General features: G+C 45.6%; 1 protein-coding gene across 29 annotated transcripts in view; it reads right to left on the reverse strand.

The window, feature by feature from the left end:
- NRXN2 (neurexin 2) overlaps nucleotides 1-16,409 on the reverse strand; it is an 847,024-nt gene that overhangs the window by 455,288 nt on the left and 375,327 nt on the right. For all 29 annotated transcript variants that reach the window (XM_083165053.1, XM_083165057.1, XM_083165084.1 and 26 more), the window contains 2 exons: nucleotides 15,962-16,081; nucleotides 10,225-10,612 (listed from right to left, as the gene is read on the reverse strand). In XM_083165053.1, the coding sequence (XP_083021179.1) occupies nucleotides 10,225-10,612; nucleotides 15,962-16,081 (508 nt within the window). The remainder of the gene's footprint in view (nucleotides 1-10,224; nucleotides 10,613-15,961; nucleotides 16,082-16,409) is intronic.

The raw sequence follows: 16,409 nt of genomic DNA on the forward strand, positions 1-16,409 counted from the left end.
GATTTTATGTCCCAGCCCAATGCCGGATTGGTGGACCCGGCAAAATAGTTGAAGTGGATGAAAGTCTCTTTGTCCAAAGAAAAAATCATGTTGGACGCGTCCTGCCTCAGCAGTGGCTGTTTGGAGGCATATCCCGAGACACAGGTGAATGTTTTGTAATGCCTATGGCCAGCTGTGATGCCAGCACCCTGATAACCACCATCAATACGCATATTGAACCGGGTATGGCTATATACTCTGACTGTTGGCGCGCAAATAACACTCAACAGCTTGAGCATGCGGGCTACCATCATGCGCGTGTGATCCACCACTACAATTTCGTGGACCCAGACACTGGGGTTCATACCCAAAACATCGAAAGGCTATGGGGGTCTTGCAAGTGGAGGAACAAGAGACAGAGGGGCACTGTGCGCCAATGTCTTGACTCGTACCTGCAGGAGTTTATTTGGCGCCGACAAACCAGCTGACACATATGCAGACACAGCTGCGTCAACTTCATCTGCATTTGAAGAGAATGCAGAAACTGAAGAATGACTGTTTTAATATTTTCTTTGACTTGTTATTTGATATTATTGTACTTTGTTCATTGCTTTTTTCTTCTTTATTGTTCACTAAAATCCAGTTACCAGTTAACACATGTTGTCATTACTGTTTCAGATGTACGATATGCCAGGTGTGAATGTTTTATTTAAACAACCTGACTATGCCACTGAGCCCGAAGCATGGCGAGGGTACGCAGAAAACATGTAAAGTAATCCACGTCCCCTTGTGGGGCTCGCGGCGCTCGCCATGCTTCGGGTTCGGTGGCTCGCTGCGCTCGTTACACTTTATAAGATCTACTCCACGCCGACGTGGATAGTGGGGGTATGAACAGGTCGGGAGGACGCGTAACGCGTTAACTCGCCATGCTTCGGGCTGGCGTGGATAGTGGGGGTATGAACAGGTCGGGAGGACGCGTAACGTGTTCACTCGCCATGCTTCGGGCTGGCGTGGATAGTGGGGGTTTGAAAAGGAGGCGTAACATGGAGCACTGGCAAATGCGTCCTTTCTTGTGCATGAGACGCACCTGCGCCCACACCCCCCCCCTTTGTGCACAAGACGCACATGCTACTGAACCCACTTCTCCCTGAAGCGGACATGGGCAGGGTTGCTGCACCATGCCGCAAGAATAACTGAGTTGCAGGAGCGTCTGAGACTGATGGAGTGCCTCTCCGCCGGCACCCATGATCCCTATCAATATGTGATAGTGAGTTAGTGGTCAATGTTTCGGTCTAGGCAGAGACCCTAGTTAAGACCCCCTCTCCTGCCTACATTGAAGACAGGCCTCCGGCCCGAAACGACGTTGGCACACAGTAAACTGCATTTTCCAAGCACCTGGAATCTTTCATTTGCATTACGTAGACCAGAGTGTGTCACTCTGAATTGACAGGCACCCTGGCCCAAATGATTGGTGTGTGGTGGTGAGTAGTATACAGTTCACTGCTCTGCATTGGTAGTTAGCTAAGGATGTAGTAGGCATGAAATTGAAACCCTGCCCATTTTCACAGTGGTAAAATCAATTTTGCTATTTCATATTTAGTACTAGCACCTGAGTTAGATTAGAACATGACAGGAAATTACTACTTGGTCCATCTAGTCTACCCTGATCATGCACATTCTTGCACACTAGGATAAATGTTGCAATTTCTTCTCTGCAGGGAAGGCCAACACAGGACCCTAGAGGGCATCCCTTCAGCCACTAGATAAAATTATTAGTATTATATTAGTATATTTTTTGACTCTGTGGATGAAAGCCAGACAAAAATTGAAAGAACATACAAACTCCAAACAGTTTCCTAGTTGTAATCAATCCAATAACAAAAACACCTTATTGTACTGTGCCTTACATACTGTCCAACCATAGGTCTGTCTTTTGCCGAGGAAACTTTGCCATCCTACACTTCTCTGTTGATTACTTATACAGTCTTGCAGAAAGGAACAGTAACATTACTGGGTGCTGACATCTCTCTCTATCTGGCGAACAAGTGATTTGTCAGTAACCAGGTCACAGCGTGAGTCTGATAGAGAACATGATGGCATTTTGTTTATAAAATGGCTACGCCCATTCTGTGCCATCAGCTGTCTCCCTGCTCAGGGCAGCCTTCTAGAGGTTTCAGTTTCTTTAGGTGTAAATTCCGATCATTTATCTTATAGCTGTTCTATCGAGGTCAACAATGCAACTGCAAATTTTAAATATTCAGCAAGTGGTCAGACCACTGAATTAATGATCTTAATAAGTGTTGCTATGACAGTGTAATCAGCGTAATTTCCCAGGTTGACCACTCTGAGATAAAGAGCACATAAAGAGCTTTGTCAAGCAAAACGTCATTCACAGTAAAGGTCTGTACAGTACATTGCTTACTATATATTTAATAATGAATGTCCCTTTTTCTTATTCTCTAGAAAAGTTTGAATAATTGTACTGAACACATTTCTCTGCAAATAGTAGAAGAGCTGTAATTAATGGTAGTGCTGACTGCAAAAATGCAATTTTATGAATAATCTTACTATAAATTTTGCAATATTGTTGCATTTGGATTAGAACTGTATTCAAAAAGATATAAAGTACATGAACAACTCTTAAATAGGATTCATAAGGCCTTTTATTGTGCTGTGCAGCTAGTGGACGCATTCTAATTATCTCCATTGCTCTGTAGTTTGTGGGCTTGCTGCGCTCGCCACGCTGCGGGTATACAGATCTCCAGCTACTGTAGTTCGTTGTGTTGACCCTTTTTGTATTTGTGTATATTAATCATATCCCCTCTGAGATGACTCTTCTCCAATGTGAACATACCTAATCTGGCTAGCCTTTCCTCATAACCCAATGACTCTAAACCCTTAATCAATTTTGTTGCTCTTCGCTGAACCTTTCAAGTTCCAATATATCCTTTTGATGGAGTGGTGAACAGAACTGGCCACTGTATTCTAGATGAGGTCTTACCAATTATTTATAAAGTGGCAAAATGACACTGTCTTCCCTTGCCTCTATGCCCCAAATTATGCGTGATATTACTTTATTTGCCTTCGCTGCTGCTCCTTGACATTGGGCAGAGCCACTAAGTCTACTATCAATGAGCACCCCCAAGTCCTCCTTCACTGATGATTCCTGTATATTTTCCCCATTTAAGTTATAGATCGCCCACTTGTTTCTACTCCCAAAATGCATAACTTTGCATTAAAAAATATTAAACCTCATCTTCCATTTTGCTGCCCAATCCTCCGGTTTATTTAAGTCTTCCTGTAGAGGGAATACATTCTGATCCGATTTAATTACCTAACAGTTTAATGTCATCTTTCCTCGCTAGACCTTCGCCTACAGTAGGTCACTAATAAATATATTACGAAAGTGGCCCCAGCACAGACCTTTGAGAAACACTGCCTAAAACCTTTGCCCAATTTGAAAATGTTCCATTTACCACACCTCTCTGTTCCCTTCGCAAGTCACTCACCATCAAATGATTGTCTGTGCAAGTGTGCGTAACTCTGACCCTTCCACAACTCTGCGACTGGTTGAGGCCAGAGCTGACGTCACAGCATCTCTCTAGGAACATACCTTGACATGCCTGCATTTTTTTCTGACACTCCCAGAAAATGGTCGGTTACCACCAAAAAATTCTGGTTTGCTTTCCGTCAAGTTGCAATGGGATTGTGGAAAAGTAATCAATGATGTTGTCACTGTTTAGTCTCTCAGTTGTGCGATATGATCCATATGCATACACAGTCGTTCATTAAGTGATTGGCTTGCAAATACGCACAACAGTGATCAAGTCTGAATAACTCTAATAAACCCTTATTTTGGTCAGTTTGCAATGTAGCTTGTGCAGCCTTTTTTAAACAAGGACATTAGACTGGTACATGATTAGAGTGTCCGCATACTGTTCTGAATTAGGGCTGCCAGTATCAGCTGAACATTAGGCCTGATTCAGATCTGATGATACAGCCGCCTCGCTATAGTAAAATCCAACTTTGCTAATTAATGTGTACACTGTGTGAATAGATGGGTATAGCTAGGGAAGAATTTGCAGATGGAAAAACATGTCCAAAAACATTTGTTAGAAGCTGTTTTTTCCACTGATCACCACTGATCGCAAGCGTCACATAGCCCTGGACTTACTGAAATCAGCCTATTCGAGGCTGGAGCTGATGTCATCCCTCCCCTAGTCACGTCTGCGTTTCCCCTGGTCACGTCTGCGTTTCCCCTGGTCACGTCTGCGTTTCCCCTGGTCACGTCTGCGTTTCCCCTGGTCACGCCTGCGTTTCCCCTGGTCACGCCTGCGTTTCCCCAGGTCAAGCCTGCGTTTCTCCAGGTCACGCCTGCGTTTCCCCAGGTCACGCCTGCGTTTCCCCAGGTCACGCCTGCGTTTTCCCAGGTCACGTCTGCGTTTCCCCAGGTCAAGCCTGCGTTTCCCCAGGTCACGTCTGCGTTTCCCCAGGTCACGCCTGCGTTTTCCCAGGTCACGCCTGCGTTTTCCCAGGTCACGCCTGCGTTTCCCCAGGTCACGCCTGCGTTTTCCCAGGTCACGCCTGCGTTTCCCCAGGTCACGCCTGCGTTTTCCCAGGTCACGCCTGCGTTTCCCCAGGTCACGCCTGCGTTTTCCCTAATCATGTCTGCATTTTTTCTGGCATTCCGTCTTTTTTTCTAATCTGATCTAATTTTCTAAAGGTAGATTTTGGAATCATAAGAGAGAAAGAGCTTTCAGCTACCGTAAGGATGGTCATCAGTACTGCATGTTTAACTCTGTCACTTAACTCTGATGCAATTTTTGAAATGGCAATTTTTCACTTAAACCCCTACTGTACACACAGACAGAGTGACAAGGACACTCATACAACCCCATCGTTAATATAGTTAATTTGCATGGATATCGTAAAATCAATGCAAATCACATATTTACTTAAAATCATGTTTGCAAAATAGCTCCAAAATCACAATACAGTTCACTAAACCAGTGCATTTCAAAAAAGCAGTATAATTGCTGTAAAGCCTGCGTGGATCAGAGAGCTCTGCTTGAGTTTAAATGTAATTAAAGGGTTAATTTTAAAAAACAAATGGTGTGGGGTCCAACAAGCTGTTTGGGATGTGAGCTGGTCCTGGTTCAGGAGTGGTGGTACCCCATATCTTCAGGGCCAGCAACGGGCTCTTGCTAGTAAGGGGCTAATGCCATAGCATGGGAACACAGTTCATTGGTACCCACATGAGCTCATTCAGGGGGGAACCTGGGAATGTGTACCCCTGTCACGACATAGCTAATTTGTAGCCGAGGACCGGAGCTTTCCAACGGGCCCAGTCCCGCGTTGCTAGCCTCCTGGGAACCGGAGATATCGCATGGCAAATCTGGAACATTTTCCCCATAGGATTACATGGGAACCGCTAATTCCGACCTCCACCAGGTTCCAACTGCTGTCAGTTCCCTCTTCAGGACTGGGCCTTCAATCTGATATCAGGCTGGTCCATATGGGTCAATTGTTTCCAGAGATACAGTATTGCGGGTAAACCGATTTTTTTATTTCTGAAATGTAATTTCATGGATGTTCATGTTCTCTGAGGGCAAATTTCTCTGGAACCAAATGTCCCAGTTTCACGGGACTAAAATCATTTGAAACCCACTCAAAATTTCTTCAATATGATACTGGTCTCATGTAAATGGGTTAGTTGGTTCCGAAGATATAGCCAGTTAAACGATATAGCTGGTTAAGGGGTGGGGGTGGGGGTGGGGGTTGTCTCCCCTTCACACAAGTAAATGCAGGGACTTAGGCTGGTGTACAAGAGGCCAACCTCTTGAATGTCCCTGCATGATCCTGGGACCATATGTCCCTCCATTTTCTTGTGTGAAAGGGGTATTATTTCAAATAGCTGGGACCTGCAGTGCTCTGAATACAGCCTGGCAGCCCCCTGCTCTCTGCCCGGCTGTCAATGGATGTCACTTCTGCCCGGCGGTGGTTGTCCCCCAGTTACCGCGAGCATGTATTCCCCCTTGGCAATGAGCATGGAACCCTTAGCAGTGAGCATGTACTGTAGGTTAGCAGCACTTATATAGCATAATAATTAATGGACATTATGATGTGTGGCTTAACATGTAATGGGCATTATGGTGTACATTTTAAATGTCCCTGTTTATGAAGCATATTGTGAATTTTGGCTCAATCCGTGTGGCATTATGTGAATTTTGGCTCATACCATTTTGGCATCATGTGTAAGGGGCAAGTATAATGGAGTCTAGTATTTTGTTGCATAATGTGTAGAAACTGTGTATGGTGTGGTACACTACACTCAAGGACATGCCCCCTGTTTAGTGGCCACACCCCATTTTCCGGAGCACACCTTCCGCGCGCGCACAACTACATCCTTCACTTTTGTCATCAAGGTGGGCCTTTTGTCAATGGTCTGTCCTTTTCTCTATGTAGCATCCCTCGGCTTTAAAAATTAACAAGAAGAGTAACCGGAACCCAACCAGACCTAGAGCAACTATATATGTATACACATATAGCTCTCGCTGCAAATGTAGGAAACCACATGGTTTCTGTAATATACAGAGCCGCAAGCCAATCCTCGTTCGCTACCATAGAGCATGCCACTGTTTGGCTTTGAGTGGCCTGTCTGTCCATCAACAGGGTCCTGGCACATCCCCCCCCCCCCATAATTCCAGCTCCAGGTCCAGTTCAAGAGACCTTGGTTCCTTGAAATACAAAAGGTATTTCCTGAACCAGTGCCAGCTCACAAAGCCTGGTGCTGCTTATGTTTTTATTTGTAAGAGTCCCAGACTGTTGTTTTTCTAAAATTAAACTTTTCATTAAATTTATACACAAACGTCTCTGATCTGCGTAGGCTTCACAGCAAACACACTTCTTTATTGCAGCTAAATTTTCCCCTCCGACAAGGTACACCAAACTTTTTAACACGATTCTTAGTAAATACTTTGAGGATTTGCTGTGCAAAATGATCTGGCAATAATGGGCGATCATGGATCAAAGCCTAACATTGTTTAACTGTATGGCAGTGGTTCCCAAACTGTGTGCCTAGGCACCCTGGGGTGCCTCAGGACACTTGCAGGGGTGCCTTGAGTTGGTGGACCAAGATCAATTCATATTATTTATGGCCAATGTAATAGGCAAAACCAGTGCTCATAATATATGTGGACAAACAGAAGCAAATCCTGTCCCTCGCCAGATAACTGTAACATATAAACACAATGCACTTCATTTAATATTTGTTTCTGAATTTCTCGATAAGAAGCATTTGGCCTAGGGGGTGCCTTGAAAATATTTTGATGCTCTAGGGTGCCGTGATTCAAAAATGTTTGGGAACCACTGCTGTATGGGCATATATTTATTATTGTGTAGTGATATTACTTATTGTTTGCCTTTGATGCAATATTAAATATATTATATAAAATATAAATATGCATTTTGTCCATGTCTGCCTTGCCCAGTATTTAATAGTGCAGAGGTTTATATATGTATGATCAGGGCCATTTCTAAAGGCGGACAAGCCGTGCAGCCGCCCGGGGCGCCGCACGGCTTGTCCGCCTCTGTTGAACAGCCGGGGCGCCCGGCAGCTTCCCCCACACCGCTGCCCCCCCTTCCTCCGCCTCCCTCTAGTCTCCCCGTCCGCCGCCCCAGCCACAGATTCCATTTGGACTTGGAGGGGTGAGACGCGCATAGCGCGTCTCTCCTGCCCCTGTCTGTGTCACTGGGCTGTTAGCCAACCAGCTCGAGGGCCGGCAGCCAATCAGGAGCCAGCCCGCGAGGTATGATTGGCTGGGTCGGGACGTAGTGAAGGGGAAGGAGAGACGCGCTATGCGCTCCCCTCCCCTGGAAAGCAGCAACAGCAGTGGCGGTGGGGGCACTGGAGGGGGACTCGGAGACCCGGACTCTTCTCTCCCCAGCAGCAGCAACGGTGAGTTGGGCTGCTGCTGGGATATAATATTCTGGCACTGTGGGGGCATATAGGTCTGGCACTGAGAGGGGCATATGGGTGGCACTGTGTGGGCATATATGTGGCACTGTGTGGGCATATATGTGGCACTGTGGGGGCATATGTGTGGCTCTGGGGGCATATGTGTGGCACTGGGGCATATGTTTGGCACTGTGGGGGCATATGTTTGGAACTGTGGGGGCATATCTGGCACTGTGGGGGCATATATGTGGCACTGTGGGGGCATATTTGGCACTGTGGGGGCATATATGTGTGGCACTGTGGGGGCATAGCTGTCACTGTGGGGACATATATGTGTGGCACTGTGGGGGCATATATGTGGCACTGTGGGGGAATATTTGGCACTGGGGGGCATATATGTGTGGCACTGTGGGGGCATAGCTGTCACTGTGGGGGCATATATGTGTGGCACTGTGGGGGCATATGTGTGGCACTGTGGGGGCATATCTGCCACTGTGGGGGCATATATGTATGGCACTGTGAGGGCATATCTGGCACTGTGGAGGCATATTAGTAAACGGCATCAGTTGTGCGGCAGCGGTGCGTGGGGCATAATGTGTAATAGGCATTACGTTATGGGGAGTATTATGTAATTGCCATCATGGTGTGCGGCGTAATATGTAATTGTCATGATAGTGTGCGACATAATGTGTAATTGTTATCATGGTGTGCGGCGTAATATGTAATTGTCATCACAGTGTGCGGCGTAATGTGTAATTGTCATCACAGTGTGCGGCGTAATGTGTAATTGTCATTGTTTGGCCTTGATCTGTGAGGCATACTAGGTAACTGTGTGGGCCTTTATATTTTTATGTCACTGTGTGGCCTTCAGCTCGCCAACTTAAGTGCGGGAGGACAATGATAATTCCTGCGGTAACCAATGTCTGGACATGCAGGTTGCAAAAGTGAGTTGTAAGGTAATTGTTTTCCTGCTAGACCACGCCCCTTATATTAAGCCTCCCCCTTTTAAAATAAACCACACACCCTATTTCGCCACGCGCGCCGTAGGCGTGCACAATTTCTTCTATTTCATGTTGTGTACTTTTTTCATTGGGGGGGGGGGGGGGGGGGGCGCATTTTTATTTCTTTGCCCTGGGAGCTAAATTGTCTAGAAACGGCCCTGTGTATGATTTATTACATACTCAGATCTCTACTGTACATAAGGGGTTATCTTACCATATCGCACAGCTGCGGCGGGCCGTGTGATTATCGATAGACTATGCATGCGCAAGGCTGTCCTGTGATAAAATCCTGCTGCTTTTTTGATCACTGGCCATATGCAAGGTCATTGTCAGGAAGCCGAAGTTTGAGGGTTGTAACTGGACATGTCAGAAAAAACGTATGTGTGCCTACACATTTGAGGGGAGGGCGTGTAAGGTCAGCTCTGGTCTCAGTCCGAATGCTTCTATTGCACCCTCCGGGTATATCCTGGGCTACGCACAGACTGCACACCCTGGAAAAATCATAGTCTTGTGAATATCAGCTCATTTTTGTAAGCCCTGCTTAGCAATTTGCAAGCTTGCACAGGGCAGGATATCATTCTTGCGGCGCTGCGGCTATCTGATTGCAGGACTCTGCAATTTATCAAAACAGCAATCAGGTATGAATAACCCCCATAGAGCCTGATTCAGCTTTGTTAGCAGAACAATAAAGTATGCAAATTGTCAAAACCATTTGCACTGCAGGTGGGGCAGATGTAACATGTGCAGAGAGTTAGATTTGGGTGGGGTATGTTCAAACTGAAATCCAAATTGTAGTGTAAAACTAAAGCTGTCTAACATAGTGGCTGCTTTTGCTACATGCAAAAGCAGACAGTATTTACCCTGCACAGTCACAATATACAGTAAATGCATTTTCTCCTTTTTCATAGGAACATTTATTTTCAGACAAAAAAACGACTTGTTTTTTTGCTGTACTGACTCTGTATGGCAAGGCTGGGCAACACCGGCCCTCCAGATGTTGATGAACTACACATCCCAGCATGCCTTGCATCAGTTTCAGCATGGCCACATAGCAAAACTAATGCAAAGCATCCTGGGATGTGTAGTTCATTAACATCTGGAGGGCCGGTGCTGCCCAGCCCTGCTGTATGGCATACAGTATATGAGCAACAGGTACTTGTGTAAATGTCAGAGATTGAATCCTATTAGAAAATATTTTGTAAATACAGAGACAAATATATGTCAACCTTTTTCTTGCTACATATTTTAGTTATATGTAAAAATGGAAATCTATATTATTTTACTCACCCCTTCACAAGTTCCACAGCAATGAAGTCCGGTCCCTGACCTCCATTGTAGAGCAAGAGACCATCAGGATGTCGTCCCCGGAACATGAAGAGGAGATGCATAGATGCATAGGCTTGGAGCCGAGGAAGGGCTAGATGGGCTGGCCCTGAGCGAAATACTACAGGATCAGCTAACAGTGGACGAAGACCTCCAGCTCGAGCATTGAGCTCACAACGTCTGCCTAATTCACCATCCTGACATAAGTCAAGATACGGAGCGCCATTATAGCGTAGAGCTGTCAGGTGACCCAAGAAGTTTGAGGGTGGAGCTGAAAGGAAACGACGCTCCGTCATTATGCCAGTTTCCAAGTGGTGAAGCTCCAGTCGGGTGTGGTCACCAGCCATGTGGCCTACAGAATCAAGAAAAATAATAGGAAATCTTATTTGTAAAAAATAACTTAAAGGGATATGTAAAATCTCGGTTTTAATGAAAGATTGTTCAATAATGTGGCTAAACACAGAAAACAGTTTGCTTTATCATGGTTTGCAGTCACTTATGTTCCTATTTATCATCTTTATCTAAAATTTACAGTATCTATTGATTTATATACATCTAATTATATTTTAAATGTATTATTGTACTGTATTTATATCTTATATTCTACCTATCTTGCTCTTGTATAAAATATCCATTCCCGCATTACTTCCATTCTAGAATATTCTTAGGCAATGTAAAATCACCAGATTCACATTTTTAAATGTTTATCAATATTTAACTTACAACATTTGTTTAGTATTGTCACTGTCTATCCTACATTATTATCCCACTTTCCATTTTTTTGCTAACTTAATTTCATTATTATTATTTCTTTTCAACTTTTTTTATAATTAATATTTTTATTAAAGTATGATTGTATAAAGACATACATGAAAAAAGAGATAAAGGTCATACAATGAAGGTGAGCCAAATCACATAATAGACATGAAATAGTGCAGTATATCAGGTGACCATATTATCATACATCAGTACAGCAAATCACAGCAGATTTAAACATATCGGTACATAATGTATATCATAAATCACAGATTTGGTTCAAAATATAAAACAAAACATAAAATCTGACCAAAGAGAGCAGTAGAATAAACAATGTGATGTACATAGAGAAGAACGCACAGGAAAGAAAGGGAGGGAGATAAACACAACAAAACATGGTATCCAGCTAATATGAGTATACAGGCGACAGAGATGCATTAATCACAAACAGATGAGTTGTCTGTGGAGGTCAATAACTGTCTATGAAGTGGCGTAAGTTCATCCCAGTTACCCTGTGGCAAAATTAATATTAGTTCCCCCCAAATAGCTCAAAGGTGTCTGTCTTTAGTAAGACAGGTCATGGCTATCATCCTAATCCAGTGGTTCCCAAACTTTTTTGAGTCAAGGTGCTCTATGGTATCATCATTTTTTTTACAGCGCCGCTTGGACAAAAAGTTTTTTATTGATACATTTTTAAAAAATAATTATTAAATAAATTGTGCCTACTGTACATTTTATCCTTGGGTTCAGCTATGTAGTGGTGTACAGTCAGTGGCGGATCCAGCATGGGGCAATAGGGGTGGTCGCCCCCACACATTAGGGGCCCACACACTCCAGTATGCAGCTGCTGCCGCTCACTGCTGCTATGCGCGGCGCTACCTATGAAATCAGAGCACAGCAAGTATGATAGAGCTGCGCTGTGTCTCCGATTTAATTTGATTTAAAAAGCAGGACAGTGGGACACCAAAGTGTTGAAGGCTGGAGCTGAAGGTATGACCACTGCGGTCATACCTTCAGCTCCAGCCCTGGCCCGGCTCTCAGGAGATATCCCAGGAGCCAGCCTGGGATGATGTAGGCAGCGCATCCGGCACAATTTTAATGAGCACTGAGTGCCCCTTCCTCGGATCCTCTGAGCTGCCCAGCAGCAGCCAGAGCCCCGGGCACCCAGCTCCTCTCCCTCACTGCCGGGCGTTGGCACCCCCTGGTCAATGCAGACCTCATTGTCTCCACTGCCGCCTCCGCCCCAGCAGCAGCAGCCGGCTGCTCTCCACCCTGCCGGACACAACCATAACTCCCTGCACAGGCTGGAGCCTGAGAGCTACTACAACCACCATCAGTTAACCAGCAGGTCACAGTGCCCTATGCTTAGCTGGCACATGCCATTCACCCTGTGCTGCCTAATACCCATTCTGTCCCTTGTGCACTGCATGTTAATGGCACTGCCAGCCTCTGCCTACTTGTGGCGCCTCCTGCATAAGGTGGCATTGCCAAATATGAATCTGTAAATAAGATAACAGTGAATAATGCACCTCTTCTATTATGTGCATGTTTGTCACCATTATATCACTTTTACTGATGGGGGCCCCCATAAGTTTATTGTCCAGGGGCCACACATACCTTAATCCCTGTGTACAGTTGTGCTAGATCCTCTCGCAATGACAGGGTGTTTTTTCTGAGCCTTTTAGCTTAACCAACTACCAAACACTGCTGCAGGTGGCCAGTAGATGGCACTGGTTTGTTAAGGTTTAAATCTGCGGTCAGCAACTAGAGCATCAGTTTCTCACAATAATGGAGGTTTGTACTGCATTAAGCCTCTGTATTTGTAGGGCTGACATGAAGAGTTAAATTGAGCCAACTTTATCCCTAGACTAGGGCTACAAGTAGGGATGTACATTGGAATTTATTTATTTATTATATAGCGCACACAGATTCCGCAGCGCTTTACAGAGAGAATATTTTACCATTCATATCAGCCCCTGCCCCAGTGGAGCTTACAATCTATATTCCCTACCACATGTACACGCACACACAGACATTCTAGGGTTAATTGTTTGGGAGCCATTTGACCTACCAGTATATTTTTGGATTGTGGGAGGAAACCGGAGTACCCGGAGGAAACCCACGCAGGTTCGGGGGAGAATATACAAACTCCGCACAGTTAGGGCCATGGTGGGTATTGAACCTATGACCTTAGTGCTGTGAGGCAGTAATGCTAACCATTACACCATCCCTACTGCCCCAGTATGATTGTTTTTTTTTTTTTTTAAGTGGAGGCCTATGTGTTCTTTTCATGGGGGGGTGGGTAGGGTTACCACCCGTCCGGGATTACTCCGGACAGTCCGGTAATTAGACCGGGTGTCCGGAGTCCGGACGGGTGCCGTTCCCAGACTATACAATGTTCGGGAACTGGAGACCAGAGATCCTGTGCTGCGCAGCGCTGCCGGGGACAGCCAGCTAGAGACCGGCAGCGCTGCAACTGTGTGAGAACTCGGAGGACGAGCAGGACTGCCTGCTGCTATTTAAAATATTGCGCCTGCCCTGCTCGCGGTCAGCCAGCCAATCGGGTGCGGCGGCTCCCGATTGACAGCTGGACCGCGAGCAGGGCAGGCGCAATTTTTTAAATAGCTCGCCAGGTGAGGGAGCTGCCGTGTGACAGGCAGGGAGCGCCGGGCGGTTCACACCGGGCACCGCAGCTCTCACCTGTCCTCTCCAGTCCAGCGGCAGCAGCGCGTCCGGCCAGAAGTCCACGGGATGGTGCAGTAAGCAGGCCTCAGGTCACCGCTCAGTCCAGCCGGCTCGAGGAGCAATCTGCAGGGAGTGTGAGTAGCGCCTGAAGTGCAGCAGACACTGGGGCAGCCGCGGGTGGGGAGTAGTCAGCGTTACCCAGACTCAGGATATTCAAAATTTAAGATTAGGTAGGGATAAAGTTAGGCTGCAGGGTAGGCGTTAGGTTTAGGCTGGGGGGGGGATTAGGGGTAGCTGCAGGGAAAGGGGGGGACACTTAAGGTTAGGCTGCGGGTAGGTGGGTTAAGGTTAGGCACCGCAGGGGAGGTTTAGGGTTATTTTGCAGGGATGGGAGGGTTAAGCTGTGGGGAGGGGGGAGGGTTAGCTTTAGGCTGTGGGGGGGGTGAAGGTTTAGGGTTAGGCACCCCTGGGGAAGGTTGGGGTTAGCATGTGTGTGTAAATATATATATATATATATTTTTTTATTTTTTTTGTGCCGTGCTGCACTGACTATGCTGGAGTTAAATATTATGGCGACACAATGGGTGAGATTCACCAAACTGAAAATGCCATAAAAACCCAGTTTTCGGGGTTTTTACCGCATTTTCATATGCAGCAAAGCCCCACCGCCAGGGCTTCACTGCGGGGGGTTACGCCAGTCCTAGATGGCGTAACCCCATGGAAGCCTATGGGCTTCCCTTCACGTCCCCCGCCGCCCCGCGCGCCCCCCGCCGATCCGCGACACACCCCCCCTCACCTATGTCCGGGCAGCCTCCTGCTGTGCTGCCCGGACCAGTGACCTCCTCCTCCCTGCACCTCTTCCGAGTGCAGAGAGGAGGAAACGGAGCCCTTACAGCCGTGTAAGGGTGCAGGCAGGGAGGGGGGAACCCGCTGCACATCGCCGGCCATCGCATTTGAGTTAATAATCGCATATAATAGTGCATATGCCATTATTAACAATGCGAATGCCGGCGATGTGCGGCTCGGGTTATTAGTGAATCCAGCCCATTGTGAGACAATTAGGGTGAAATATCATCTTTTGCAAAGCTAAAACTACCACCATGCCCGATAATAATTGCAATCAATCAAATCATTATTTGATATGGGGCAACTCAGACGGCAGTACATCATGCCCATGTTGGCAAATGCAGTCAGAAGACCTCCACTATTGGCCTGTGTGCATGTGGTCATATTGCAACTACTCGAACAAGATCCAGTGATTCTGAAATTGATCCAGCTGCTTAGCCTGAGTATTGGATAGATCATAGATGGATCCTATAATATGGACAAATTGAGCTCTGACACTGACCACCAACATTATAGTGAGGATTTTGGCTCAATCCTGTGGCATAACATAAATTTTGTCTTATTTCATGTGGAGTAACGTGAATTTTGGCTCAATCCATATGGCATAATGTAAAATTTGGACTTAATCTGGGTGGCATCATGTAAAATTTTGTTTTATTTCATGTGGCATAATGTGAATTTTGGCTAATTCAGTGTGGCATAATGTTTAAATTGCAATAGTCTAATGGCATTGCTAATAGAAACGGCATCAGGCATTGCTTCTCATGGGACAGTGTAATGTCTGTGCCCCATGCTGGCACGCTGTAAGGGTTTTATACATAGCAGTGTCATTTTTGCATAACTCTAATGGGCATTATGGCATGTGGTATAATATGGGTGTGTGACGTGTAATAGGCATTATGGTGTAAACGGCGCGCACTGTCCATTTTATACTGTATAAGCACTTATTTTCACGAGGCTTTAATTTTCGCGAGCCCGCCGTAATCGGGAATATTTAAGCCTCGCAAAATATTTTTGCAAAAGGGGTTCTATTTAGGTTCATATAAAATTCGCTAATTTTTCGATGTGTTGCATAACATGTAATGGGCATTACAGCGTGTGATGTGATGTTACGTGTATGTGGCGTTACCATGTGGGAAATCAATTTGAAGCAAATGTAAAAAAAAAAACCATAAGGTGGGGCGGGATGTGGGTGTGTCAAGGGGCGGGTCACTGTCCGAGAATCTCTCAACACAAAGGTGGTAACCCTAGGGTTGGGGCCCACAAAGCTCTAGTTATGCCCCTGGTTTTATTTTATAATTAGTAATACAATTAGAAATGTTGTAAACCCATTCAACTAAATACAGTCATAGTGCTCAACAGACTCGGCTTTGGATATTTAAAAGTCATTAATTAAAAAAAAAACATGAATTACCTTCAACTGTGACATTGTCCACGCTGAGCTGCAGATATTTCCCTCTGCGAAGTACCCGAACTGTGTGCCACTCATTGTCATTCAACTTCTGACCCGCAAACAATGTCTCTGGGCCCTTACCTAGGAGGACCAGGATTACAGAATCAGAGATTGCACCAACATATAGAGAAAATAAAACAATATCTAGAGCTTGCAGAATATATAGGTACAGTATGTAGAACACATTGAGGTTTATTTACTAAGATGGGAGATCTATTGTTGCTATGGGCAACCAATCCAAATCTACTTATTTATTTAGTTCTTTCTAGAAGATAATAGATTGAATCTGACTGGTTGCTCATAGCAACAGCCCATCTAAAATAGAACTCTGGGATGAAATTTTATAGGATGAGAGATTCAGAGAGTGAGAGATTTGGTAAGAAATCTCCAGTGTGATTTTGCAGTGTAA

This window comes from Crinia signifera, chromosome 11, assembly GCF_055691185.1.
Source record: "Crinia signifera chromosome 11, ASM5569118v1, whole genome shotgun sequence".
Taxonomy (NCBI): domain Eukaryota; kingdom Metazoa; phylum Chordata; class Amphibia; order Anura; family Myobatrachidae; genus Crinia; species Crinia signifera.